A 27,638-nucleotide genomic window follows, 5' to 3' on the forward strand; every position below is an offset into this window, starting at 1 on the left:
AAAAGAGCGATTTTGCAATCTTAATCATAATATAGTAACATGTCATCCCTCCTATCTTATGGTATGGAGGACACATTTCTTTTCTCAAGTCTCAATGCATCTTCGTTTCTAACATTTAAAATCAATTTGACCCTCTCTCCTAAGTAAAATAATACCTTGTTCGTTCCAAATTATATGTCATTTTGGAAAGAAAAAAAATTGTTCCAAATTATATGTCACTTTACAATATCAATTAAGCACTAATGCTATTTTTTTCTATTGTATCCTTAATTATTTATTACTTTCTCTTCTTTCAGTTCTTTAGTTTATCTTTCTCATACCATTTATTAAGCACAATTTTGTAAAACAACTCATAATATTTTTTTCTTATACAAGTTTATTACATTTCTTCATATTGTGAAATAATCAAAACATCATATAATTTAGGACGAAGGGAGTAGTAATAAGATGAAAGCAAAATGATTTTTATTTCCATGTTTCTATTTCTATTTTGATTTACCTGCTAAACTTAGAAGGAACATAGTGAAATCAATTTTCTTCCTATACACCAAACAATGCATATTTCTATTCTTTTCTCATACAAACTACAATTCAACATGTGAAACCGATCAAACCACCGATTTTACCGGTCTTTATCTATAATCTTGTTCTAATGCGTGACGATTTTAGGGGCAATTTGAACTGAACGTGGTCCAGCTCCCGCTCCAACTGCTCAATAGATCGAGAAAGACTTGTGTGGACCAGGACCACACAATTGGGTTTGGTCACACACATAGTTTTTTCTTTCTTTCTTTACTTTTTTCATTTTCTCTCTCTTCTCTCTTCTCTCTTCTCTCTCTTCTCGCTCATTTCTTTGGTTGTGACCACACAATGGGGTTTGGTCCCTGATCCACACAAGTATTTTCCCAATAGATCGATTCGATTTTAATTACCTTGATATAAAGTGTGCAACAAAAGTAATATTTTTTTTAAAGAGAGTATAATAAAGTTTTTAAAATGGAAAAATAATAGGAAAGCTTGAAAAAAGTATTTCGTCGTTTAGCTTGGCATTATTCGTAGAGAAACATCTTCTTATCTATCTGGGTATATGTGGCCTCGCTTGTGCTCTGTCCCGTCGTAGTGTAGTGACTATTCTCTTATTTCCAACAACCACACGTTCTATTCTGCAAAATTACAATATTCATTCAATTACTAACACACTCGTCATACTCACTCAACAATAACAAACTCTATAACCTGTCATCTTTTAATTACACCTTCACCGACTTTAATTTGCTTTCCCACTAATATGTCATGTCATGAATTTTGATTTTAAAATTTATTTGTTTTTCGTGACATGAACTACTGCGTTTCATATTTCGAATCTCAAATGGATCAACAAGCAGGATTACCTCGTCCTAAGAAACCAATCATGTAACTTTTCCGCTTCATCTTACCGTTTATTAATTATTTTGTGTTTATTTAACTAACGAGTGATGAAAATTGAAACAACAGTGCAGATGATGAGATCATGGAGCTGTTATGGAAAAACGGCCAAGTCGTTACACAGAGGCCAAACCACCGTCATCTGAAGAAACCACTGCCGGTGAAAAACTCCGACGATTCAACTCGCGGCGGAGGAGCTTCATCGGCGAGGGAGATTCGACCAGTAGAAAACTACAATCAATATCTCTTCATGCAAGAAAATGAAATGGCTTCATGGCTTCATTACGATGATTCTCCTTTCGAACAAACCTTTTCCACCGATTTCCTTAACCCGCCGCCGACGGTTAATAACAACAGTACAATACAAACTCCGACGTCGGTGGTTCCTTCTCGTCCTCCAATTCCCCCGCCACGGAGGATAGGGCACGTGCAGCCTGAGACACCGAACTTCGCGTACTTTGCGAAGCACGGTGTAAGAACCGAGCCAGGACCGTCGTCAATTTTGAACACTGCTGCGAGGGAATCAACAGTGGTGGATTCGTGTGATACACCAGCTGTGATGCCGGCGGCGTTTTCGGAGACGGTAAGAAGTTTAGCGGATCAAACGGAAGGAGACACCGAAGTGGCGGTGGTTTCGGCAACTTTTGATGAACCGGGCGGTTCAAGTAGCAGTGAAGAAGCTGAACCGGTTGGGAAGGTAGCGGAGCAGGACCGAAAGAGGAAGGGAGTAGAAGCGGAGGAATGGGAATATCAGAGCGAGGTGAGTGAGTTAACTAAGCGCTGTTACTTTTTTATTTACTGTGTCGCGTTCATATATTCAAACATTCACCCACGCCGCTGCTTTAACTTTTGGATTCTGTTGCTGTGTGTGTGATTGTGCTTTATGGAACCGTAGCTTTCATAAAAGCGGCCATACCAGCCGTGGCTGCACATGGCTTCGCCATGTGTATCGTGATAAATTCGATACCTTTTAAAGAAACTTTTCTAGGAGTAGAATATGTTTTTTTAGATATAAACACCAGCCGTACATAGTGTGAGCAACTCAGACTATTTTTTGCAGTAGCGTATGGTTGCATGGCAAGAAGAATTGGTTTGAGTGAATTGATTCTACATAATCGATTTTGATTAAAAATGAGTTGAATAGAAAGTGAGTTGTATTTAAATATAATCATTTGAAAGTGATTTGAACTAAAAATCTATTATAGAAATCAAAAACTACAAATCTTAGTTTCAAGTATTATCAATTATTGAGGTAAAATCAATTCTACAAAGTAATCAAAAATGTCAGAATCAATTTTGACCCCTTAAAAAGTAGAACCAAACATACATTTTTACTTGTTGTTAGTTGCGACTTTACCACTTGGGCATATGGTTTAAAGTGTAAGGGTAGGGGTAGGGTGATGTTTGAGCAGGAATCAAAGTTCAATTAATTACAGAAGGGTTTTATGATTGAAGAAGTTGGACATGATGAGGAATATTGGGTGGCTGTGTGATCTCGTAATCATTGTGAAAGCTGCTTAAGCATGGTTCTCAGAATAGACAAAGTAGTTAAGCTGTCATGATGCTGCATGTGAGCCACCAAGCTGGACTAAAGTTCTTTGAATGCATTGCATATTCTATTAAATGGAGAAGTTCTGCAAATATGAAATAGTATTTAGAAAAATGCATTCTTGAACATGGTTAGTTGTGGATGTATAGTATGAAGATTATCAAATTGTGCTTAGTTGTGGAGGTTGAATAGGCAGGGTTTTTAGGTAGGAATCCTTAGCAATTGGCATAAGCGGTGATACTTCCCGATGAAGCAGGAAAAGTTTGGGTTTAGAGTTTATATATTTATTATTATCAACGATGATAGTATAATTTTGCCAATTGCTACGATAATCATTTAAGCTGAGGACTAAAATCAGTTTGGACATTACAATAGTGGCGAAATGGAAAACGTGTAGATTAGATAAATAATGTTAATGAATAAATACCTAGATACAGAAAGAAATAGAAAATAAGGGATTCAATATATTTGGCATTTGGGGAGAAGACTTGAGGCTGTAGTGAATAGTGATTTGTTCTTCTTCTTCAAGAATTCCAGAGTTCTTTTTCACTTCAAAAAGAATATTGCCTTTCACTCACAAGTCTCAATATCTAATGTACTTATTTGTTTTCTTAATCCTTTATTTCTCCTATTTATACATGATAACCCCTCTACTTAATCAACTACACTAACTATAACTAATCCTTACTACTCTATTACTCTAACACCCATTTATTCTTTATTCTAACAGTTTCCCATGTTTTTGTACTGTCTATTGTCATATACATTTTTCAACATTTTTGTGAGATGGATCCATTTTTCATTAACATTTTTTACATCTTTGATAACGTAGATTATTTGCAACTTCTAAATTCTTATTTCTAATTGTATTGCTGTAAAAGGATGTTGATTTTGAATCTGCGGAAGCCCAAAAAAATATCAGTGGATCATCTACAAAGAGATCTCGTGCTGCTGAGGTCCATAATCTCTCAGAAAGGGTTGGTAGTTTAGACACACATTTCTCTGAGTTTACATATTATATTCTGCTTTCCTCGCAACATTAAAATTTTCACATTGCATTTCTATGCAGAGGCGTCGTGATCGGATTAATGAAAAGATGAAAGCTCTGCAAGAACTTATACCTCGATCTAATAAGGTAAACTGATGTTTAGATTTCCCAGTGTTTTATTTCTTGATAATGTAAGGGGCAGGGTTTTAGATTTAATTTACTTCCTTATTTTTGTTTCTAATCTTTCTCCTACTCTTAATTCAGTCTGACAAAGCATCTATGCTGGATGAAGCAATTGATTACTTGAAGTCGCTGCAGTTACAAGTGCAGGTAGATTCTTCTTTTTTGGTTGAACACATTCTTCAGTTTTTCCTCACGTTTGTGTTGTAAATTCATTTTCAAGTAGTATATTATACTCTATGCTCATAAATTGCTTAGGCGGATAAACTTAGCATCTGCTCATTTAATAAATTGTTTATTAAACAAGATACTCTAGTAAGCTTGCACCATGCCACCATCGGCCGGTGGTGGAACATTACAAAAGCAACTCAGTTGATTACGGATAATTTATCACCTTCCTCCCCAAGTGTCTTTATAGCTTCCAAAGGTTTTAGGAGGATGGGTACTATAACATAGGAAAGCTTAAGATGGTAAGATGATGTAATAAGCTTTCGAAATCTTAATATTTATATTTTTAAAGAAACTTCACATCTGGAAATTGTGAGAGGGATGTAGCCACTAGACAGTCATAGATGCTGTATTTGTTCATTATTCTGTTAAGATGAAACAATTTAATGTTATTTATCCAAGTTCACGCATTAGAAATGACCTCTATATATTCGTGACCTTTACAAAAGGTCATGCCACTATGTAGTGTAGCAAGTTGGTCATGTAGTTTCATTTCTGAAACAGAGAGTACAACTTATGCAGATGATGTCCATGGGATGTGGCATGGTACCTATGATGTTTCCTGGAATCCAGCAGTATATGCCAACAGTTGGAATGGGAATGGGGATGGGTATGGAAATGGGAATAAACAGACCAGTAATGCCATTTCCCAATATGTTATCCGGTTCTGCTTTGCCTGCAGCCGCGAATTTGGGACCAAGGTTCGTGATGCCTCCTTTCCACATGCCGCATGTTCCTACACCTGGTTCATCCAGAATGCAAGCAGCAAATCAGGTAGATAATAATGTGATCACCTCAGCTGGAACACATGATTCAAATCAGTCACGTATCCCAAATTTCAGTGATCCTTATCAACAATATCTTGGACCCCACCAGATGCAGTTTCAATTGATGCAGGTATTTTGTCCTCTAATATTACTTCTGAGTACAAATTTTTTAAATAATATGTGAAGTAACTTGTTGCACATGAGATCCATTGGATATCCTGCCACCACCACATATATTATTTTACTATGGTAATAATGTGTGTGCTGTTTTACTTTGCATTTTAAAAACAGATCAATCAAAAAATTTATGTTATGTTATATATAAATTGGTATTTTACTTTTAACTCAACTGGGAGTAAAACTTCATTTTTGCAAACTTTCTAAGTTTCTCTTTTTTGTTTTTCCAATAAAAACGATCAAATGTTTATGAAGTCTGTTTCCATGTGTAGAATCAAGCAATGAACCAACCAAATGTCAGCAGGCCTCTTGAGAAACCAGAAACCCGCCAGTCAGGTAAATTGCCTTATCTTAGTATTTTGCAGGATTTGATTAGTTTATTATTCTGTGTTTTAATGATTTGGAAATAGCTCTTGTCCTGTGTTATGGGTTTCTGGAGCACAGTGACTTCCAGATCTGGTTGTTTACCATGTCAATGAAGTAATTCTATTTCCAAGAACCAATTTAACCTTCAATTCAAATTTGTACTGAACCTTTATTATACATCAAATATGGCTAAGTATCTCAATTTTTTTCTTTGATTATGTTCAGGAGATAAATGACTGTTTGATTGTTTCAATCAAGGGCTGGCTATGCAGATGGTGATTCTTATTATTGTATATTCTCTTATACTACTAGCTCTCAATATGGTACTACTAGTATTATTGTAAGTCCCGGAAAAACTATATTTCACAAAACATGGATAACTATGAATAATTAATAATGGAGTTCTTGCGTGCATTGCAGGTTATATTTTCTGCCACTCCTAATACAGTATGCCAAGTTTTGTAGTGTAACGGAACAAACTTTTTAACAGTTCTCAGTTGCAAGCTAATCTATACTACACGGCTAACATGTAAACTATTGTAACTTAGTTTTTTCTCTTCCCTCATTTACACTATTCTGTTTACAAAATAAATTGGGTACAATAATTGAACAGAGGATAAAGTGTCCATCGAGTATATGTATGTAAATGTAATGTTATATACTTATCTCATGAAAATAGTTTATAGCTGTTTTATTCATTAATGACTTGTGAATCTGTCTCAATATAATGTTTTAGGCAGCTGTTAGGTTATGATTTTCTTCTGGCCTCTAGCGGATCTCTTTAGCCCGTGTTAGATGTGCAGTCACACAACGCCACTATGCGTTGAATTGGAAGTTCACTATTGTAGCCTCTTTCTTGATGTGCATTGGGATGCAAAAGATGGTAAACGTTCAAACCAAATACAATTAGGGGTGTTCATTGTTCTAAACTGCATTGGAACTGAACCACATTAATGGATACAATTCAGTTTTTAAAACCACTTTAAAAAAAACTGGTTAATTTTTTAAACCAGTTCCAGTTCGGTTTAGAACCGGTTCAGAACCGGTTTACAGTTTTGAACCGGTTTATTTATTTTGAACCGGTTTCGAACCGGTTTATAGTTTTAAACCGGTTTACTTATTTTTAACCAGATTTTTTTTTTAACTGGTTTTCTACTACCCGAATTATCACCTTCAAAATCTCGATACAAATCATCATCATTATTAACATCTTCACCTTCTTCAATTCGCGAAGAAACCCAATTCGATCTTGGTCTTTTGGAACCCTTTTTCACTTTCCAGCTACCAATAATTACACCGTCGGTGTTGGTTTCTACGTCTTCCATCGAAATCGGAAACCGAAGTCAAATTAGTCAAAGGACGAGTCTTCGAGGGTTTACCTGAGACGTTGCCGAAGCCGAATCGCCATGATTTTGAACTGCGGCGAGGGTGGGAATCAGAGGGTTGGTCTCCGATGTCGCCTAATCGGACGCTGGGTCGGTGTTGCCGCTTCGATTCGTGAGGTTCTGAAGGGGGTAGTGTTGCTGCAGTCGTTGCTCCGCCGTTTATTTGGACCTTCGGTGGCGGAACCTCTTCCATTTTCTTCCGTTTCCAGCGAGATATGTTGTGGTTGCTCTGTTAATTTGAAGTAGGATTGATTGGGTTGTTAAAGTATGAAAGAGTAGATAGAGAGTGAGGACTGTGAACGAAACGATAGGAATCTTCAGTTGCTGTGTTCAAAAAACTTAAACCGGTTCAAAACTGTAAACCGGTTCTGAACCGGATTTAAACTGCACTGGAACTGGTTTGAAAAAGTGGTTCAGTTCAAAACTGTTTGAAATGGTTCAGTCCAAAACAGGGTTGGATGCAGTTTGGTTCATAGTTTGGTGCAGTTAACTGAATTGTTTGAACACCCCTAAATACAATCATATGGAAAATGCTACTTGAGAACCATTACTGGCGAATTTATCCCGAAAGCAAAACTGCCGTGTTTTGATTGGATAATCACAATTTGACTCCCATGGTTTCAAAAACCTTCCATGTATTCCGCCCTATAACAACTTTTTATTGGTCATTTGTTTTTTCTGCGATCACTTCGTGAATGCATGTTTCGCTGTATATAGCACTGCTATAATCATATATATTTTTTGGAATCTGGATCTACTATACCTATATATTTTACAGCGACCGTTGTAGATGTTAAATTAAAAGAAAGAAAATTGATTTCTCTTAATCTAACGATCTATAGCCAACTGATCCTTAATATTTGCCACAGAGAATCTAATTTGCACTCTTGAAGGAGGAAATGATTTTCACTCATTATTAAATGACGAATCTTGTGTACCATGATCACATGTACACTCTACTCTCCATTCTATAGGTTTATTATAGTTTAGTATGCATTTATGTCCTTTTTTGTTTGTGGATCCAAAAATATGACTTTTCATTTCAATATACCATTGCACTTTCCTAAATGAAAGAAGTATACTATTGCGCTACACAGCTAGGGCTTATTTTGCTAATTAGAAAATAGAAGTGCATGTAATTAGTATAAAAAAGAATAAAATAATTATATGTCATGACATCACAAGACATTCTATGAATGATTTAAAAGATAAAATAAGTATATGTGATGACATCACAAGACATTCCTTGAATGATTCTTAAAAAATTCCATGTTGTTGAGTTAATATGATGCACTTTTACTCGTCCGGTTAGCGAAAAAACAAGTTGCAGAATTCAATTCTATTAATATGAAATAAATGGAAATGAAATTTGAACTGAAAAATTTAGTAAGACTTCTTTTTAATGATTCAAATTTTAATAAGACTAAATTAAATAAGAAATTTTTTTTTTGAAAGAATTAAATAAGAAATATTTAACATACTTTTTTTTTACAATAAGAGGTATTTTATAGATAATTTTTTTTTGGGGAAATAAAATTATAATCATATGAAACTCTATCATAAATTCAGAACGTGACCGACCATTGGGTTTTTATATAAAGATCAAAGTAAACGCAAAACATATCCACCAAGAAAGAAAAAGTAAACGCATGCAAAACCCATCTCAATAAAATAATGTTTGAATTCTCTCTCTATCTCTTCTATAAGCTCTTACGTTCAGAAATGAAAATTTACAAGGAGCCCGTATTTGAATCCCAATGTTTCTTTGATGGAAGAGTTATCTCCAAATTTTGAGGATGATACGGTAAGAGCACTCTATGAAGCAATAATAAATGGTAACATAAGTGCCTTACAAAAACTAAATCCTCTTACCTTAAGCAAACTTTCATTCTCTCCATTTGGTGAAACACCATTACACATAGCCTCTTTGTTTGGATATTTAGAGTTGTGTGTGATTTTTCTTGAAGTGAATCCAAGTTTAGCTAGTGAAGTGGACTCAAAAGGTCGTTACCCTCTTCATTTGGCTTCAGCTGAAGGACACATTCAAATAGTGAAAGCTTTATTGATGACAAATCCAAATATTTGTTTGATTCCCGACAATGATGACAAACTTCCTATACATTTGGCCGTGTCAGGAGGACACCTGGAGGTTGTTGAGGAGTTGAAAAATGCTAAGCCATGTTCATGTCAAAAGATTGGTGATGATAGGTCAATATTGCATTTGTGTGTTAGATATAACCATCTTGAGGCCTTGAAATGCATAGTGCAATCCGTGAGTGGAGCACAAGAGTTGTTGCATGTTCAAGACAAGGAGGGTAACACGATTCTTCATTGGGCAGTTAACCTCAAGCAAATTCAGGTATTCAACCTTACCACATTTTTATTGGTTACTATTCAGTCCTTACATTTTATTATACATTTTTAATAAAAAAAAAATGTCTCTTAGTAGTTTTAATTGAGCTTATTTAAGCTTTTAAAATCAATTACAATTAAAAAAAAAATGTTTCTCCTTATTAAAATTAGAAGCTGATTGTAGTAGCTTTTGAAAAAAAAATGATTTTGATGAAAGAAGTAAATGAAAGAGAAGATTAATTCAAAAGGTGATTGTGTCTAGACAAACACAAATTTATAAGTATTCTTCAAAAAAAAAACACAAATTTATAAGTAATAACCCACATATTTTTTAAGGAAGCAATAACCGTGGCTGATCTTGAATTGATTTGTTGGGGGTACCAAATATTTGTGGAATAGATATTAAACAGTTTCAAAAAGGATCAAAATTATGATTTGTTGTGGTGGTTCATTTGCTTAATTGTAACATAGAGGATTGCGGTTCTTAAATTCCACTAGGTACGTCTTTTTTAATAAAATATTAAAAGTACAAAAGAAATATTAAAAGTAGGGAGCCATGAATAATATAATATATTATGTCTAATATAGAATTTATAGAAAAGTTGGGGGTGCAGTGGTTTTATGGATCTCAGATCCGCCGCTGGCAATAATCCACATTAAGGTCACTACAAATAATTTTATGATTATGTTATCTAATAATCATTGTTATTTTAATCTTAAACAAGCAGACTTAGGGAAGAGCTTGACTTTTCAATAACAAGTTTTTTCATTTACATTAATTGAAACTTTACTTATAAAATTTGAGTCCAATTCTACCTAAACCAAAGATTTATAGAGAGGTGCAACATGACGACTCTTTTTTGCTTATAAAATTTGAGTCCAATTCTACCTAAACCAAAAATTTATAGGGAGGTGTAACATGACGACTCTTTTTTGGAAGAGTAACATGAAGACTTTTGAGTTGTTCTTTATTTATTTATTTTGGTCAAGTGTGTAGTTCTATTCTTACCTACCATATTTTTTTTTTCTTTCTATTTTTACTCAACAACTTTTCTATTAAATAGGATGAATTTCCAAATGATGTATAACTCAGTATAAGTGATACTTATTGATAGTTCTATCTATTAGTTTGAAAATCAATAAAAAAAAAAATACGTAACCACATATAATTAACTTCTCTTAAATTAATTATTTTTTTAGGGGAACTTCCCTCAAATTAATGTCAACCCTCAACATTCTAAACTTATACTCCTTTCATTTTATTTTATTTTTTTGAAGGAACTCCTTTCATTTTATTGAGTGTCACATTTAATTATTTTACATAAATTAGAAAGAACTTACAAATAAAAGAAAGAGATTAATAATTTTATCATAATAATATTTTTAAGTATTTATGTATTAATCATTATTATAAACACAAAGTGAAATATATTGACTTTATTTTTTTTATGGATAGTGAAATATATTGATTTAAAAGTGATACACGTAATATAAACTAAAGGGCAGCTAAAAAAGCAAATAATGTTATACTCCCTCTGTTTCACGATACTTGTCCATTTTGAAGAAATTACACATACCAAGGAATCAAATAAATGTTTTATGAAATTCTTTGTGTTTTTCTATAATACTCTTATTCATTTATTATTTCATTCTATTATTTCTCTATCTACAATAAATAGATAGAGGTATTATTGATAAACCAATAATTAATGTTGCATTAAAACTTGGAATTGACAAGTAAAGTGAAAAAAAAAATTACTCCCTCCGTTCCTTTATAAGTGTCACTTTTAGAGAAAAATTTTATTTCAATTTAATTGTCACTTTCAAAGTTCAATGCAACATTAAATGTTGTTTTACCATTATTACCCTTGGTTATTTATTGTGGAGAGAGAAGTATATGAAAGAAGATATTAAATGAATAAGGTCATTATGGTAAAAGTATACATTATTGTATCAAAAGTAGTAACATTTATTTATTGTTTTGGTATGTGTAAAATATCAAAATGTGACAATTAAAAAGGAACGGAGGTAGTATTCTCTAAAATGGATAAGTATTGTGATGGAGTATTGAAAATTGAAATTCATAACAATTTCTTTTTGTCAACGTGACATTCATAATGAGATTCAGGTATTACATTGTTTTCGTTTTTAAACTCTCAGTTTTCATTATTGAGTTTCTAAAAGTGATTGATTTTCCTTAACGCTCTGTGCACAGACCATAAAATTCTTGCTTTCGCTTCCCCAAATGAGAACAGCAGCAAACACTTTGAATAACAAGGGTCTCACACCTTTGGATATATTGAACAACCGCTCTCAAGCAGATTTCATAGACATTGCAATCCAATACATTTTAATTGAAGCAGGGGTCCAAAAAACTCGTACAAATGCACATGCTAGTAGTACTAATGAAGCACATCAATCCAATACATTGAAAAATTGGGAGAATTTTTTGTCAAAATACATACAACATCAAGGTAATTGGATAGAAGAGACACGTGGCACATTAATGATTGTAGCAACCGTAATTGCAACCATGACATTTCAATCAGCATTAAACCCACCAGGTGGAGTTTGGCAAGAAAATACACATAGTGGTGCATACACTTGCACTACTTATGGTATTTGCAAAGCTGGAACTGCAGTTGTTGGATATGATTGGTCAGAAGATTATGTTAAATTCATGTCATTTAACACTGTCTCCTTCTTTGCTTCACTTTGTGTTGTGTTGATTCTTGTTTGTGGCTTTCCACTTAAGAATAAGGTTATAATGTGGATATTAACTATTGCAATGACCATTGCGGTTACTTTTATGTTGCTTACTTATATGTGGGCCATTGGATTGGTTACACCTGGTCATATTTATTATGATGCTTATAGGTTAGGGTTTCTATTAGGTGGTGCGTGGGGTGTTATACTTCTTGTTCTTGCTTTGATTCAAATTGTAAGGTTTGTTTTTTGGATAAGGAAGAAGAAGAAGCAGCTCCAAACATAAGCTTATTTCTAAATTGTGGTTCGGGATTGCAATTGTGGCTTCAATATAAAGATTTTAGAGGACTTTATAATAACATCGTTCCTCAATTGCGATTATATCAACCATATTCTGCCTCTATATCAAAACTCGCAACGTAACCACAACTGCAATCACAATTTTGAAAATTGGTTTGGGAAGGTATTTTGTATTCTCTGATTGAGAAAAAATATAACTTGTGGCGCGGGTTAATTGTGTCTTCTATCATGTGCACAGGAAGCTGAAGCTGAGTTCTTGCATATACATCATTTAAAGGGTGTATTGTATTTGTGTAATGCTTTAAACCCTCAGAAGTATAATACAACATAGTGTGTGTGTGTGTGTGTGTATATATCTTGTATGTTTAATTTCGTTGTAGAAACTTCCAAGTGAATCCGTGACATGATTAGGTACCTTAAATTTAAAATAACATAGGAGTGTTTTCATTGAATAAGTATACAATGAATTTTACATAAACATTATAATTTCATGCTCAAAAGGCGTGTTTAGAAGATAAAATATTCCTCCACAAGTCTTAACTTCATTTAGACAAGTTAACAATAAGGACTGAAATTGGTGAAGAAGAATAAGTATAGCGCAAAAATTTGAATTAAATTTTTGAATAAACTAAAAATAGAAGTTCATTTATTTAAATGGATGAGAAACATGGTTAACTCAAAAATAAATCAAACAGTGAAGAAAATGATAAAAGACAGGAAATAAAGTACTATGATTTGTGTAAATAAAAAATAAAAATATTACATATGTGCTATATAATTTGTGCAAACCACATCTGTCTTCAACACATTCAGAAATTTTAGACATTGGTGACCGTTCAATCAAGATTAGACGATTCAAATTTAACTTCGGTATTAAATTATAAAATCAAAATCAACTTTTTTTAGATCTTTCAATCTTGATTAAACGGTTATCGATGTTTCAAATGTGTGTATATGTAATCCCTATACAACTCTTAATTGTCAAAACTCATGGTTGGCTAGCCGGCTGTCACCTTAAATATCATCAAACTTTTTCTTGTTACTCCTTTCTACATGCTCATTGGTTTTATCAATCCTTATTTGTTGAAGTATAAATTTCTTTAAGTATAATTTCATTAACTTGTCAGAGAGTTGAAGTAAACCATATCACTTGGCTTAGCTTCCAATAACCCTTAAACGGAGATTTCTATAATGAGAAACCTCTATGATGCATCATTAAAAGGATGTGTGATTAGCTTAAAAGCACTTATCCAAAAAGACCCTCTAATTCTAAGTAGAGTTTCACTCTCTCCATTCTCTGAAACCCCATTACACATAGCTTCTTTACTTGGACATTTAGAATTAAGTCAAATTCTTCTTGACATAAATCCCAACTTAGCAGCTGATGTGAACTCAGAAGGACATTGCCCTCTTCATCTAGCTTCGGCAAAAGGGCACATTGAAATAGTGAAAGCTTTGTTGTCGACAGATCCAGAAACTTGCTTGATTCGCGACAAAGATGACAAACTTCCTCTCCATTTTGCTGTAATGAGAGGACGCGTAGGAACCATTAAGGAGTTGATAAGTGCAATGCCGGAAACAGAAACTATTCGGGTGATGGCTGAGATTGATGATCATGGTTCCATTTTGCACTTGTGTGTTTTCTATAATCATCTAGAGGCATTGAAAATCCTTGTTGAATCAATGAGAGGAGACATTGATCAATTTTTGTCTTCTAAAGACAAAGAGGGTAACAATATTTTGGATTTAGCTATCAAACGAGGACAAATTAAGGTAATGTTTTTTCAACAACAGATAAATTTAGGATTTGATCACTTTCTAAAAATATTTTCAATTTACAATTTAAAAATCTGAATTCATTTTAAACTGCTAACAATAAGATGAAAGTCTATTGTGACAGACAGAAGGTGAAAGACTTTTTAAGTAGAATACATTTTTAAAAATAATGAAAACAATGTTTTCACATTTTCAAAAATTATAAAAGAAAACTACAAGGAAAATACTGAATCTTGTTTTGAGCCCTTGAAACCTTTTCATATGAATAATTGGATTAAACATTAGTAACAACTTTTATATAACTTTGCAGATCATAAAGTACTTGCTCTCACTATCTGAAATGAGTGAGACAATAAATACCTCCAAAACAGAAGCTTTAAGAGCTTTATATATGTTGGAGCATAGTCCAAGAGATTTTGCTAGCCATACAATTCAACACATTTTGACTGAAGAAAGAGCTCAAACATCTACAAATATAGTTATTGCTCAACAAGATCATGTTAACTCACCAAGGAATGATCCTCGACAGTTACTAGAACAACATTCACAAATCAATGGTCATGAACAATCACAAACTTCATCACCAAACAATGATCCTCCACAAAATCAACAACCATCACAAAACATTGATCCTCCACAACCACAACAATCATCGATAAATGATCCTCAAGTAACTCTAGTCCAATCACCGATTAGTCATCCTCTACAACTAACAAATCCTTCACCACCCAATAGTCCTTCACAACCACCATCTCACAATCCCTCACTAACCAATGAGCCTCAACATCCACAATCACCATCACCACACAATGATCCTACACAAGAAATTACACATTCATCACCAGGCCTCAATCCTCTACAACCACCACCACCATTCTCACCAAGTGACGACCCTTCACCAACACCAAGCATAGCTAATGAACAACATGAACACAATAGATGGGACAGGGTTGAGAGTTTCTGCAACAAATACCTAATAAACCAAGGTTATTGGATAGATAAAAAGACAAGAGAACAATTAATGGTAGCAGCAACTGTGATTGCAACTATGACTTTTCAGTCAGTAATTAGTCCACCGGGCGGTGTTTGGGAAGAAGATACAACAAAAGGTGGTTACGCTTGTCCTGATTATGGTTTTTGTGAAGCAGGAACTGCAGTTGTAGGATATGTTTGGTCACCAGATTATCTTAAATTCATTTTCTTCAACTCTGCTTCTTTCTTTGCATCACTATGTGTGCTTTTGGTTCTCGTAAGTGGATTTCCTCTTCATAATAAGTTTATAGTGTGGGTTTTGGCGGTTTTGATGATAGTTGCAATCACATGTATGTTGCTTACACTAGCGTTTCCACCCGTGCAACGCACGGGCGAACAAAGATTTTTTGCGGCTTAGCCAAATTATTACTTTGAATGTACCACCAAAATAAAAACATATTATGGACTTGTTAGACAAATCAGATTATGTTGTCATCATCAAAATAAAGATGTCATCATTTGACATATAGTTCAATTTAATTTAAAGTAATTATACATAACCCTGACCAATAATGATTAATGACAACATAGGTTATAAGTGTCACAAAAAAGTAATCGACACTTGAAAGAGAAATTAATCCAAAAAAAAAATCCTTCTTTAAGATAGATGCATCATCGCTTGATAGCTCCAAAGTTATCTACAAAATTAAACAAAGGTTTTTGCGTGTGATTAATGTATATTGGATAATTCAAATTGACCATGAAGCTTAAATATACCCATATTCATACTTGATAAGCTATTTTCTACAAATTATCAAACACATCCGAATAAACAACATTGATAGTTGAGGTGCATGGATTGCCATCTTCATCCAAAATCAACATTTTCAACCCTGAGTGGAGTTTGTCTTGTAATTTAATTGAGTGGAGTTTGTGATTTTAACATTAATACAATTGTTAATCACAACAATATTTATACCTACAATATAATAGTAACATAAACTAAATAACTCTAGCCCCCCATGTTTGAAGAATATGAAATTTTGGACTTAAATCAAATACTTATAGCCTCCCATATAAAGAGAAATATAAAATTTCAAACTACCATCAAATACTTATAGCCCCCCATGTATAGGAAATATTGATTTGCTTGAGGGTAGCATTGAAATATATGTTTAGAGAATATTCAATATGATTTATGTCATACACAGAGAGAGAAGAAGAAGAAGAAAGAAGGAGTGAGAGATTGAAAGTGTGAATTTTGAGTTTGAATTGTAGGTGAAGTTTGTCATGTAATTTAATTGAATTTTGAAATAATTTAATTCAAACTTAATAAACAAAACACTAAAAGAAATATATAAAAAGAAAAAAAAATGTTACAAAATTCAAAAGGAAACTTAGTAAAAAGTCATTGTCAATAATAGCTTCAACATCTACTTCACAAATAAGTAAGCATCTGTTATGCTTCCCATAAATCATACATCATTTATATCAATTTAATCAGTTTGAGTTACAAATTTGATAAAGAACTTAATACACAATTGTCTAATATTTTTTGCCTTTCAATCAATCTCTATATTTTTTTTAAAATAATTGTCTATTGTTATTGTATGTAACACACTATTGAAGAACTTGATAGACAGTTGTATTCACTCTTATACTTGTTGCAGAAGCTTATAGCAACACTTTCCTATCCATGTAAAATTAGTCACATGCTAGTCTCCCATTGCTCCAATATTGCCTATACCAGCAAATTTATAAGTCAATGATACAGTAAGTAGGGAGATTGTTTTATTAGTCTTCAAATGAGTGCAAGTGAAAACTGTTTACTCTACAATTATTTTATCACTAAATTCTTCATCGCCATTCCAAAAGGGAAAAGGAATTCGAATAAAACTTGATTGAACATTGCATTTAACACAGACAATATCAATTTTAATGTGTTCTTGTCATTCAAAACAGAAACGTAACTTGGTTTATTGCAGTCATTTGGTAAAAAAAATGACTATGCCTCTTTAGTATCAATTTTTTAACAATTATTTATGATCATTTAGGTAAAAATCTTAATTCAGCACTATGAAATGGCTCTGCAAATTCAATAATGAATTTTGTAACAAACAAAAATGAATATTCTTTAAAGGAATTACAGTAGGGAGATTGAAATTAAATAAGAAGGTGATAAAAGCAAATGCAACCTAGCTGAGAAAACATAGTCTAACACATGGCTGAAGATAGGAAGGGTAGAATTAATTAGATACCTTGAAGGAGAAACTCTCAAATGTGTAATTGGTTGTGATATCTTCCACACTAAGATTAAGAAGAGGTAAGCCTATTTAAAAAAAAAAATCAAAAGTCAATCTCAGGGTAAATTTAATATTGTTAAATTGCATATACCTATTTAATCTTAACCGTCAAATGCAGGAAAGGAATAAAAACATGTTCTTATCCATGTACCTCATCATAACTGTTCCAGTTTTGTATCATAGTGAACTCAAATCCACCCTTACTTATTGTTTCATCTTTGTAACCTTCCATTGATCCTAACATATCGTTCTCTCTCATCAAACTGATTATAAGTTTAAAAATGATGATAATCTACTAAAAGTATTTAATTACTTAAATGTATCATCCTAAAATATTTCAAAAGCAAGACAGTTATCCATGTTTGGGTACAATAGTTTGAGAACTAAAGTTTAGGATCTTATAAAGCATAAGCAAGACAGTTATCCATGTTTGGGTACAATAGTTTGAGAACTAAAGTTTAGGATCTTATAAAGCATAAGCAAGACAGTTATCCATGTTTGAGTACAATAGTTTGAGAACTAAAGTTTAGGATCTTACCTTAGTTCATAGAACCGCAACAGCCAAAAAGCAAGGGCATCATGAAATTAATCAAAACAGGTCCTGGTTCAATAGATAAATGAACCTATAAGTTGTAACACTAACAATTAGATTTCCAAACAGTGTCAAAAGGAGTCAAAAGACTTCTACGAATTACAAAGGCCTTCAATATAAATCTATATGTTAACTTGTTAAGTGAATTAGTAAAGAAATTGCCATGGGAAAAAATGCCAAGCATTTCAAAACCCCGTTTAGATTCGTTAACTATTTGGAAATTAGATAGCATGGCATATTCATAAAAACTTAGTGTCAACTTAACACTACATGCAAGCTGGCAAAATAATAAAGTAAAGGTTAAAAGCTCAATGATATGAACAACAAATTGATATACCTCCTGGCAGGAATTTTGTCTTGTGGCCCATCAACTCAAAATGACAGTAAATTTGTACAAAATATTTCAGCTAACAATTAGTATCTTCAAAGACATGGACTTTTCACAAAATTTCATATAGAAGAATATGATAGCTAGTTTAAGACTATGATCAGAAAAATATGATAATCCTTTTACTCCTAGAATTGAAATCCCACAAAAAACTTTGCCATAGGGTGTATGGAAAGAGCATTAGGATCAACAATTGAGTTTATAGTAAAAACCCAGAATAGCGAAGGATCAACATAATAGGTAAAAAATAATTACCATAGTTTGACACCAAGGAGCAATCAGTGAGGCCACATCCATAGATATTGCAAAAGGTGAAAGTCCAACACTGTCAGCCACAAATATAGGGATCAGAAAACATTTTGGAGGGATTTGAATTTGAAAACTTGATTGAAAAAGGAGAAAATTGCAGATGGAATGGGACTGGTCATGTGTACAACAGATCATCTTTTTTTAGGGGACCAACAAAGCATCTTGTGTTTAAAGAAAATTGCAGATGGAATGGGACTGGTCATTTGTAGAAAAAGCTTTCAACATCATAAGCTATTACTTATATAACAAAAATTATAATTCATAACCAAAACATGAATCTATTTGAAATATGTGATGAATTTTGCGAACACAAAGAATATTACACCTTTAAAATAATTGTATTAATTTAAGAAGATACCTGCAAAATAACTTTCATGTGCCATTTCAGTTGAAACAAAGCGCCCATGGCCTAATGGATAAGGCGCTTGACTTCTAATCAAGCGATTGTGAATTCGAGTCCCACTGGGCGTGCTTTTCTATTTTAGCCGACCCCACTTAGTGGGATAAGACTTGGTTGTTGTTGTTGTTGGTTGTTGTTGTGCCATTTCAGTTGAACAAATAATCAAATACCTAGTCTTCACACCATGTATTCTTCAAACCTGCAATTGAAAGGAAAAGGAAAATGAAGTTGGTGTCAATTCAAAATGTCAACAGAAAGTCACTAATAAGTCATGTCTCAAACATGTATCTAGTGTGTTTACAAACATTTGAATAACCAAAAAGATAGAATGAAATCCACTATTAAAATCATGAAATAAGAACTAACACAAATAATAGCATCAAAAGATGATGAAATAAGATACTAACTCTTGTAATTTGAATTTGTGTGAACTAATTATGAAATAAGAACTAACACAAATAATAGCATCAAAATGAATCTGTGTATCAATGTGTAAACTAATTAGCTTGTGCAACAAATGAACAACTATCTCTCTCAAAAATAAAATAAAAATGAACAACTATCTTGAATTAATTATGAAGTTGATTCAATTTAAACTCCAAAGATCATTCAATTGTTTCAGTCGATATGACTTTAAACCTCAAAATTACATTTGAGTGAACAATTTAAAAATAAGTACTAATTGAGTTCATTGGTTCTAATTGATAATATGTCATTGATAAGTATCTTTCAATGCTTGAATATAATAAAACAGTCCAAACATTGTATCATTGCGCTCAAATCACAACATGGCAGCACTTGTTAAAAGTGAAAAAACCTCCACAACATAAATCACAACATGTAAACAGTATATTTAAATTCCCATTTTAGATGGCATATGACTTGGATTTTTTGCTGCACAATAGTTTAATTGAAGGACTAATCTAAAAATTATAAAATTACACATTCAACAAAACCTTAATCTAAAGGAAATATAAAAAGAATTTTTTTTGTTAAAACTATAAACTGGTCAGAAAACCACTAACCAAGGAAAAGAAAGATATGGATCACAACATGTTGCAGTTGTTCAAATTCCTCTAATTTTTCTTCACCTATTGCTGCACAAAAAAAATCAAAACAGAAAATCATTTATCATTATTGCAAGTGGTTGAATGAGAAATAGAAAATGTATCCAAAAAGAGGAAAAAAAACAAACAAAATTAACAAATAACCTTTGAAGAGATTATCGTTACAAAAAGTGACAATAAATCTGCAAAATGAAATGAAGAAAAAGGATTATCGTTCCATTGAACCAAACAGAATCAAAAGCAGAAAACATTAATCGAAATTTCTAACAAAGAGGATTTGAATTAAAAATTAAACCATAAACCCTAATTTCTATGAACACAAATTACCTTCGCATGAGATGATTCATGTTGAAAACGGAGATTCGTGTCTGCCTGAACTAAAGGAGAAGAAAAATTACGATAGCGTGAATTTTAGGGTTGAAAGGAAAGTGATTGAAGGAGAAAACTTACAAAATCGTGATTGAGCATTACGCCGGAAAATGAAGGAGGCGATGGGAAAGGCAGTGAAAGAAGAGAGACAGAGAGAGAGAGAGTGAGAGAGAGATTACAATCTCAATTTTTAGGGTTGAGCGATTGTGGGCGGGAGAGAGTTTTGAAATTGTAATTTGAATTTGAATTCTGATTGTACAGAGGAGACAATTTTCTGGTTTCAAAGCAGAGTGGTGGTGTCATGGTGTATGTCGTGTTTCACATATGAGGGTTGAAAAGTTTTCTTCTCAGCGTGAGAATGGGGGAAAGCGTTCCTCTTTTTTGCTTTTGCATTTATTGTTTCTGATGGTAGAGTGTTGGGCTTGGGCTTTTTTGAATATTTGTTTTGTTTTTTACTTAAAAATAGACCCAAATTTCCTTTTTCTTGGAGGGAAATCAACAAATTCAAATATTAATGCCATAAAATGGAATTTGATGATTTTAAAAATGTGAAAAAATGTGGATTACATCATTTTCAGCTCCTACTTACTATTTTTGATGATAAAATGAGCTTTATAGAAGTGATGATTTGGCATTGGGTGCTTAAGAAGTTGACACATTGGATTGAGGATGTGCCACATTGGATTGGTGTAAAAAAAGTTGCTATTTGTTGCTTCATGTTTGTATATTATTAAGATACATGTGGGCATTGGGATTAATTAGTCCTAATCACATTTTCTATAGAATTCGTGATTTAGGTTATATCTTGGTTGGAATTTGGTCTTTCTTACTTTTTGTTGTTTGTTTGATTCAAATAGCTAGAATTGTGTTCTGGGTTAGGTCTAGGCGCAGGTCCTCGTCCTCCACAAATATCTAAGTTAAAAGTAGAAAAGGTTGCCTACATGACTCTCTTTCATGAACCAAAAACTACATTTGCATATGCCCAACTCCTATCAATTTAAGCTTCATGTGTTGATTTAGGATATCCTTTCTGAAAATCCTCTGCCACACTATGGGAAGCACTTGGAGAAGTGCGATGATTCATAAAGCATCAAGACAACCAATGTGGATTAGTTAACACTTTTTTCACGAAATTAAATGATCCAATATTTCCTCTACCTACATGTTATACATGGCATCAACTAAAACCAATAAAAATGTTAATAAATCCACCAGTTGGCATCTTACACTGTGTTTGGTTGAAGAGAAATAGTGAAGAGAGAAGTATTGAAGAGAGAAAAAGAAGAGAAAGGGTGCATTTCTGTCGTTTGGAATGAAGAGAAACTGAGGCGAGAGAGAGATTTTGCATGGGCCCCACACCTTTTTCCAGTCTTCTCTATGGAGCGAAGAAAGGAGCTAGAAACACTCATGTGTCTTGAAATTCCATTTTTGTCCTTTTCTTAAAAAACTGCCACGGGAAGAAGAAAGGCTTGGGTTTTTATGTTATACTATTAGTTTTACTTTTTTGAAGGAAAGGTCTTTGTTTTTTAGTTGATGTGTGAAATTAGACTTTATCAAATTAAGTTAATACAGGCAAAATAATGAAGGGTTATCGCTAAATTAAACGGTTTCAAAATAAAATAAAATTATTTAGCTAAATTAAAACTAATAAATTATTTTATACTGAACTATTGAAAAAAATTATTTTAGAGAAAACTAATAGATTTAATTACTTAAATTCCCTTATATTAATATAATTGATTAACTGAAAATAATTAATTTTGTAATTTAAAAATTAATAGAGAACAAATTAATAATGAAATTAATTTTTTAAGTCTTTTTTAGTTTAGGGGTATATTTGTACTTTTAAAACTAATCAACACTTCTTTCTCCTTCATTTCTCTTATATCTCTCTTATTCCAAACAACCTATCAAATCTACCGTATTTCTCACCTATTTCTCTCTCACCATACTCTTTCTCACCTTTTTCTCTCTTATCACTTTCTCTTCACAACCAAACACACCCTTAGAGAGCAGTGGTAGGCTGTCTTATGTTAGAACTTTCTCACAAGCTAAAATTTATCAAGTCACTCTGTTTTCCGTATTGATTTCTTATGTAACCTTAATTATGTTTTAAACTGGATCATGATTCAAATAATTGAGAATTAAGTTCAGTTGAAGATCTTAAGCATATTGTATTCAAACATGAAATTATAAACAAATATGCGCTTTTCAAAGATACTTGCAAAGAGAATATGCATTCATTCATTCATTCATCCATCCTTGAAATACAAGTCCACATACTAACAACACAGAATTAATTAGATCTAAGACTAATCTAATCAAAGGAACTTAAACAAGAACGTAATAATAAAAGACCGAAAATAAACACGATTTACAGCTAAACCAAAACCAAGCTAGAGCAAACGAAACCCTAAATCGGACCCAAAAATCAACCACCGAAACCGTAAAGGGTCCTTCCCTGCCTCTTGAGAGCATAGACAACATCCATGGCGGTAACAGTCTTTCTCCTAGCGTGCTCAGTGTAAGTAACAGCATCGCGAATCACGTTTTCCAAGAAGATCTTGAGAACACCGCGAGTCTCTTCATAGATGAGACCGCTGATTCTCTTCACACCACCACGCCTTGCAAGACGACGAATCGCAGGCTTTGTTATGCCTTGGATGTTATCGCGAAGAACCTTTCTGTGTCTCTTTGCTCCTCCCTTTCCCAAACCTTTTCCACCTTTTCCACGACCTGACATTTTCGCTTGCACTGAAGAAAAGGATTTTTTCTTAAAATTATGAAGAAGATTTAAAGAGAAGATTGATTTTGGAATGAATGAATTGGGATTTCGTCAATTCGGGCTTTATATGAAGAAGATTTGAAGAGGATCGGAAGTTAGAAGAGTACGTTTGGCCGTTGATTAGAATTTAATCGATGGATGAGGATGGCGATCCGCGTCATTCCGTTTGGTTTGTTCTATACCGTTGATGTAACACGATCAACGGTGTTTCTTTGATATTGTAATTCTTGAATAGCTCATCATTTCTCGCGGATCGATGACGTGGAAAAGAATCTCCCTTGTTTTTAACTAATCTCCCATTTTTTAACACAGAATTTTATTAGTTTCTTTTTTTCTAAGGAGTGTTTTTTTTAAATGGTTAATTATGTTTCTAGTCCCTATAAAATAGCGACCTTGTAAGTTTAGTCCCTACTTAATTTTAATAGCATTTTTAGCTTACTAGTATCAAATATAACTATTTTATCTCACTACCAAAAAAAAAAAAACTATTTTATCTAAAACGGACTTCAATAACTTTCTTCTGTTCAAAACCTTCATAAATTCTTTTTTTAATAATTGTTTAAATGACAAATGGCTTTAACTAGTTTGACTATCACGATCGGTGACCTTGTGGCAGAGGTTTAATTGGCCCAACCAAGCCTAAAATTAAGGTTAGAAGACTAGGAAAATTAAAGCAAGTAATAAATTAACAAATCATGAAAGCATTTTTTACTCACAAAAAAATCATGAAAGCATTTTGTAATCAAGCATGTCGCACGAGAAGGTAAAATATTATAATCAAGAATCAAGATATCAGTACATATTGTGCTCAATTATTCAAACGTTCAAGCATTTTATATAAACTTCAAAGGACACTTAAAGGTTGACAATTGAAACCTCAATTAACAAAGTTCCCTTCCTGTTAGCACTTTCTTCCGGAAGTTCTTTGATTATGTTTTTACCCATTAAGCACAAGAGAGAGCCCTGAAAGAAAAAAAAAACTTTTAGTTAGATCCCGAGAGCTTACCAGACCGAGAGAAAGTGTCGAGGTTCAAAGAACACTTCAAAAGACTCATCAATATTACTTGGTTTGTTGTTTGATATTTTTTAAATGGAGATTTTACAGGATGATACAATGAGAGAGCTCTACAATGCATCATTAAATGGAAGTGTAAGTTCCTTAAGAACATTGATCCAAAGAGACCCTCTTATTTTGAGCAAAGTTTCATTGTATCCCTTCTCTGAAACACCATTGCACATAGCCTCTTTGCTGGGAAACTTCGAGTTTTGTCGGATTCTTCTTGATATAGATCCCAATTTAGCAGCTGAAGTGAACTTAGAAGGACGTTGCCCTCTTCATTTGGCTTCTGCAAAAGGGTACACTGAGATTGTGAGAGCAATATTGTTGACAAATCCAAAAACTTGCTTCATTAGGGACAAAGATGACAAGCTTCCTATCCACTTTGCTGCAATGAGAGGACGTGTGGAAGCAATTAAGGAATTGAATAGTGTCATGCCAGAAACCGAAATCATTAAGGTGATGTTTGAGACTGATCATCATGGTTCCATTCTACACTTGTGTGTTCGCTATAACCATCTAGAGGCTTTGAAAATCCTCGTGCAGCTAGTGAGAGGAAACAATAGATTACAATTCTTATCTGTCAGAGACAAAGAAGGTAACACTGTTCTGCATTTAGCTGTCAGACGTGCACAAATAAAGGTACTGCTTGCCATTTTTCTAAAATAACTTGAATGTTTTCTCAACTATAGTATTTTCTCCAAATTATTTATATTAAATCACCTCTATTTTAATCTATAACAAACGGACTTATAGTTGACTCAATCAATACATTTTACCTCCCAATTCCAACTGTCTTGCTAGGTGAGTTGTGACCTGCCTGCATACCATTTTAGCTCACCCTGATTCTATCTGACCTTGTGTTCAAGTTGAGCCTTTGAGGCCTCATGTCTGCTTTTTCCTTAATTCTTGTATATAAACCATTACTGTTATTGGGTTCTCATAGCAGGTTGAACTTTGAGAGCGACCCAATGTGAAGAGTATTGATTGAGATATCGATCCAAAACGACTAGACTTTATAGACTTGAAATTTAAGGAAGAACTTCCCACGCACCGCAATATCACTTCAAATGTACATGTCATAAAAAAAATGTAAATTTTATGCCGTCTAAAAGAACACATTCATACAAAACATGTCATTCAAAAGTACACAAATGTGTGCCAAGTAAAAATGCTCCGAAAATGTATGTACACCTTCGCTCTCTTTAATTTATGCCGTATGAAACTTACATGTTCATCAACATAAAACAATAGAAAAGGCTCTACTAACTTGTGTAACATTGCAGATCATTAAATACTTGCTATCACTGTCTGAAATGAGCACAGCTATAAATAATTTGAACAACATGGGTTTAACACCATTGGATATGCTGGATCACAGTTCAAGAGATTTTATTAGTCTTACAATCGATCATATGTTAGCTAAAGAAGGAGCTCAAAGGGCTACAAATATTGTCACAACACATCTACCAGCTTCCTCGTCAACTGAAGTTAACATACACCAAATGACAATGTCACAAAATATAGTTTCTGCACAACAAGATCATATGCTCTCGCCACAACCACAGCCGCTACCAACACAAACATCACCAAAGAATTCACAGTCAACACAGACATCAAACACTACTAATGAACAACACAGACGCAACAGATGGAACATGTTTGAGAACTTCTGCACGACATACCTAATAAACCAAGGTAGTTGGATTGATAAAAAGACAAAAGAACAATTCATGGTAGCAGCAACTGTAATCGCAACAATGACATTTCAATCAGTAATAAGTCCACCAGGCAGTGTTTGGCAAGAAGATACAAAACACGGTAACCATGCATGCACTACTTATGATTTCTGTGAAGCAGGCACTGCAGTTGTGGGTTATGTTTGGTCACCAGACTTTATGAAATTTATATTTTTCAACTCTGCATCTTTCTTTGCTTCTCTGTGTGTGGTGTTGGTTCTCATCAGTGGATTTCCACTTGGGAATAAGGCCATGATGGGGATTTTAGCAGTTTTAATGATAATTGCTGTCACGTTCATGTTGCTCACATACATGTGGGCACTTGGATTGGTGAGTCCTAATCATGTTTATTACAGAATTCGCAAACTGGGATATGTTTTGGTTGGTACCTGGTCTTTCTTACTTCTAGTTGTTGGTTTGATTCAAATTACAAGAGTGGTGTTTTGGATTAGAAAAAAACGTGGATTATCGACAAATGCTTTGTTGTGTCAAAATTCTCCTCATCAGTTGAATAGCTAATTGTATATTGTTGAACTACTAACTTCATAATTGCAGAGAATGAAGTAAGGGCAGTACGGTGTGTGTTGTACTATTGATTTCTTATGTAAATTTATTTTGGTTTCTTTTAGATCATTTCCAAGAGCTTAAATTGTAAAATAAGTGAACTTCTTGACTCTTGATTAATTTCTTGATGTTAAGTTCTCAAAAAATAAGCATGATCACGGAGATGAAACACATCTAACAGTAAAATTCAAAAAGATTATATTCTCACAGAACTAAAACAAAAGTAAATGTGCTATTTTCAAAGTAATTGCAGCAAAGAGAAAATTCATTCATTCATTCATCGTTAAGATACAAGTCCAGATACTAGAATCATAGGACTAATCATTCAAGTACAATTCAACCAGATCTACGAATACTAAATTTATATTAACCAGATTTAGAACTAAATAAACCCTAAATTTAACCACCGAAACCGTAGAGAGTCCTTCCCTGTCTCTTCAAAGCATAAACAACATCCATGGCGGTAACAGTCTTCCTCCTAGCGTGCTCAGTGTAAGTAACGGCATCACGAATCACGTTCTCCAAGAAGATCTTGAGAACACCGCGAGTCTCTTCATAGATGAGACCACTGATTCTCTTCACACCACCACGCCTTGCAAGACGACGAATAGCAGGTTTTGTTATGCCTTGGATGTTATCGCGAAGAACCTTTCTGTGCCTTTTTGCTCCTCCCTTTCCCAATCCCTTTCCTCCTTTTCCGCGGCCAGACATTTTTGCAGAGAATGAAGAAAATAGATTATGAATATGAAATTAGAAGAATTGAAGAAGATTGATTTTGGAGTGTGTGATGCTATGTCCTCAATTTGGGTTTTATACGAAGATTTGAAGAGTATTGCGAGTTCAATGGGAAGCGTTAGCCGTTGATTATAATTTAATCAACGGATGAGGATGGCG

At 33.5% G+C, this 27,638-nt stretch overlaps 7 protein-coding genes across 26 annotated transcripts; 4 read left to right on the forward strand and 3 right to left on the reverse strand.

Moving 5' to 3' along the window:
- Positions 1-1,205: 1,205 nt before the first annotated feature.
- Positions 1,206-6,382, forward strand: LOC146910359 (transcription factor PIF1-like). 12 transcript variants are annotated; one of them, XM_085723091.1, is made up of 10 exons: positions 1,206-1,413; positions 1,495-2,185; positions 3,856-3,951; positions 4,044-4,109; positions 4,227-4,292; positions 4,875-5,267; positions 5,587-5,650; positions 5,725-5,794; positions 5,906-6,020; positions 6,101-6,382. In XM_085723091.1, the coding sequence occupies exons 1-9, from the start codon at positions 1,337-1,339 to the stop codon at positions 5,910-5,912; spliced, it is 1,530 nt and encodes a 509-aa protein (XP_085579217.1). In that variant the 5' UTR covers positions 1,206-1,336; the 3' UTR covers positions 5,913-6,020; positions 6,101-6,382. The 12 variants fall into 12 exon arrangements, with proteins under 12 accessions (XP_085579217.1, XP_085579221.1, XP_085579220.1 ...); XM_085723095.1 differs by having other exon boundaries at positions 5,759-5,794; XM_085723094.1 differs by having other exon boundaries at positions 4,893-5,267.
- Positions 6,383-8,586: 2,204 nt separating this feature from the next.
- Positions 8,587-12,767, forward strand: LOC146910360 (uncharacterized). The gene is made up of 2 exons (XM_085723105.1): positions 8,587-9,424; positions 11,633-12,767. The coding sequence occupies exons 1-2, from the start codon at positions 8,834-8,836 to the stop codon at positions 12,407-12,409; spliced, it is 1,368 nt and encodes a 455-aa protein (XP_085579231.1). The 5' UTR covers positions 8,587-8,833; the 3' UTR covers positions 12,410-12,767.
- Positions 12,768-13,600: 833 nt separating this feature from the next.
- LOC146910361 (uncharacterized) lies at positions 13,601-21,648 on the forward strand. Its single transcript, XM_085723109.1, has 3 exons — positions 13,601-14,196; positions 14,510-15,540; positions 21,335-21,648. The coding sequence occupies exons 1-3, from the start codon at positions 13,615-13,617 to the stop codon at positions 21,513-21,515; spliced, it is 1,794 nt and encodes a 597-aa protein (XP_085579235.1). The 5' UTR covers positions 13,601-13,614; the 3' UTR covers positions 21,516-21,648.
- On the reverse strand, positions 16,583-20,964 carry LOC146910362 (uncharacterized). 9 transcript variants are annotated; one of them, XM_085723110.1, is made up of 6 exons: positions 20,681-20,964; positions 20,558-20,607; positions 20,375-20,412; positions 20,189-20,260; positions 17,430-17,500; positions 16,583-16,912 (listed from the first exon to the last, which is right to left on the reverse strand). In XM_085723110.1, the coding sequence occupies exons 1-6, from the start codon at positions 20,696-20,698 to the stop codon at positions 16,880-16,882; spliced, it is 282 nt and encodes a 93-aa protein (XP_085579236.1). In that variant the 5' UTR covers positions 20,699-20,964; the 3' UTR covers positions 16,583-16,879. The 9 variants fall into 9 exon arrangements, 1 of the variants encoding a protein (XP_085579236.1); XR_015017665.1 differs by lacking the exons at positions 20,189-20,260; positions 20,375-20,412; positions 20,558-20,607; positions 20,681-20,964 and adding exons at positions 17,626-17,711; positions 18,013-18,075; positions 18,710-18,779; positions 19,122-19,303 and having other exon boundaries at positions 16,775-16,912; XR_015017667.1 differs by lacking the exons at positions 20,189-20,260; positions 20,375-20,412; positions 20,558-20,607; positions 20,681-20,964 and adding exons at positions 17,626-17,711; positions 18,013-18,097; positions 18,710-18,779; positions 19,122-19,303 and having other exon boundaries at positions 16,775-16,912.
- A 1,169-nt stretch (positions 21,649-22,817) lies between the features above and the next one.
- Positions 22,818-23,430, reverse strand: LOC146910363 (histone H4). The gene has a single exon (XM_085723108.1). The coding sequence runs from the start codon at positions 23,340-23,342 to the stop codon at positions 23,031-23,033; it is 312 nt and encodes a 103-aa protein (XP_085579234.1). The 5' UTR covers positions 23,343-23,430; the 3' UTR covers positions 22,818-23,030.
- Positions 23,431-24,059: 629 nt separating this feature from the next.
- LOC146910364 (uncharacterized) lies at positions 24,060-27,476 on the forward strand. The gene is made up of 2 exons (XM_085723106.1): positions 24,060-25,083; positions 25,728-27,476. Exons 1-2 carry the CDS (start codon positions 24,475-24,477, stop codon positions 26,697-26,699), a joined length of 1,581 nt encoding a protein of 526 aa, XP_085579232.1. The 5' UTR covers positions 24,060-24,474; the 3' UTR covers positions 26,700-27,476.
- LOC146910365 (histone H4) lies at positions 26,992-27,455 on the reverse strand. Its single transcript, XM_085723107.1, has one exon. The coding sequence runs from the start codon at positions 27,453-27,455 to the stop codon at positions 27,144-27,146; it is 312 nt and encodes a 103-aa protein (XP_085579233.1). The 3' UTR covers positions 26,992-27,143.
- Positions 27,477-27,638: the final 162 nt, after the last annotated feature.

The sequence above is a fragment of the Medicago sativa genome, chromosome 7, assembly GCF_051527215.1.
Source record: "Medicago sativa cultivar Bolivia chromosome 7, Bolivia_mono, whole genome shotgun sequence".
Classification (NCBI taxonomy): Eukaryota; Viridiplantae; Streptophyta; class Magnoliopsida; order Fabales; family Fabaceae; genus Medicago; species Medicago sativa.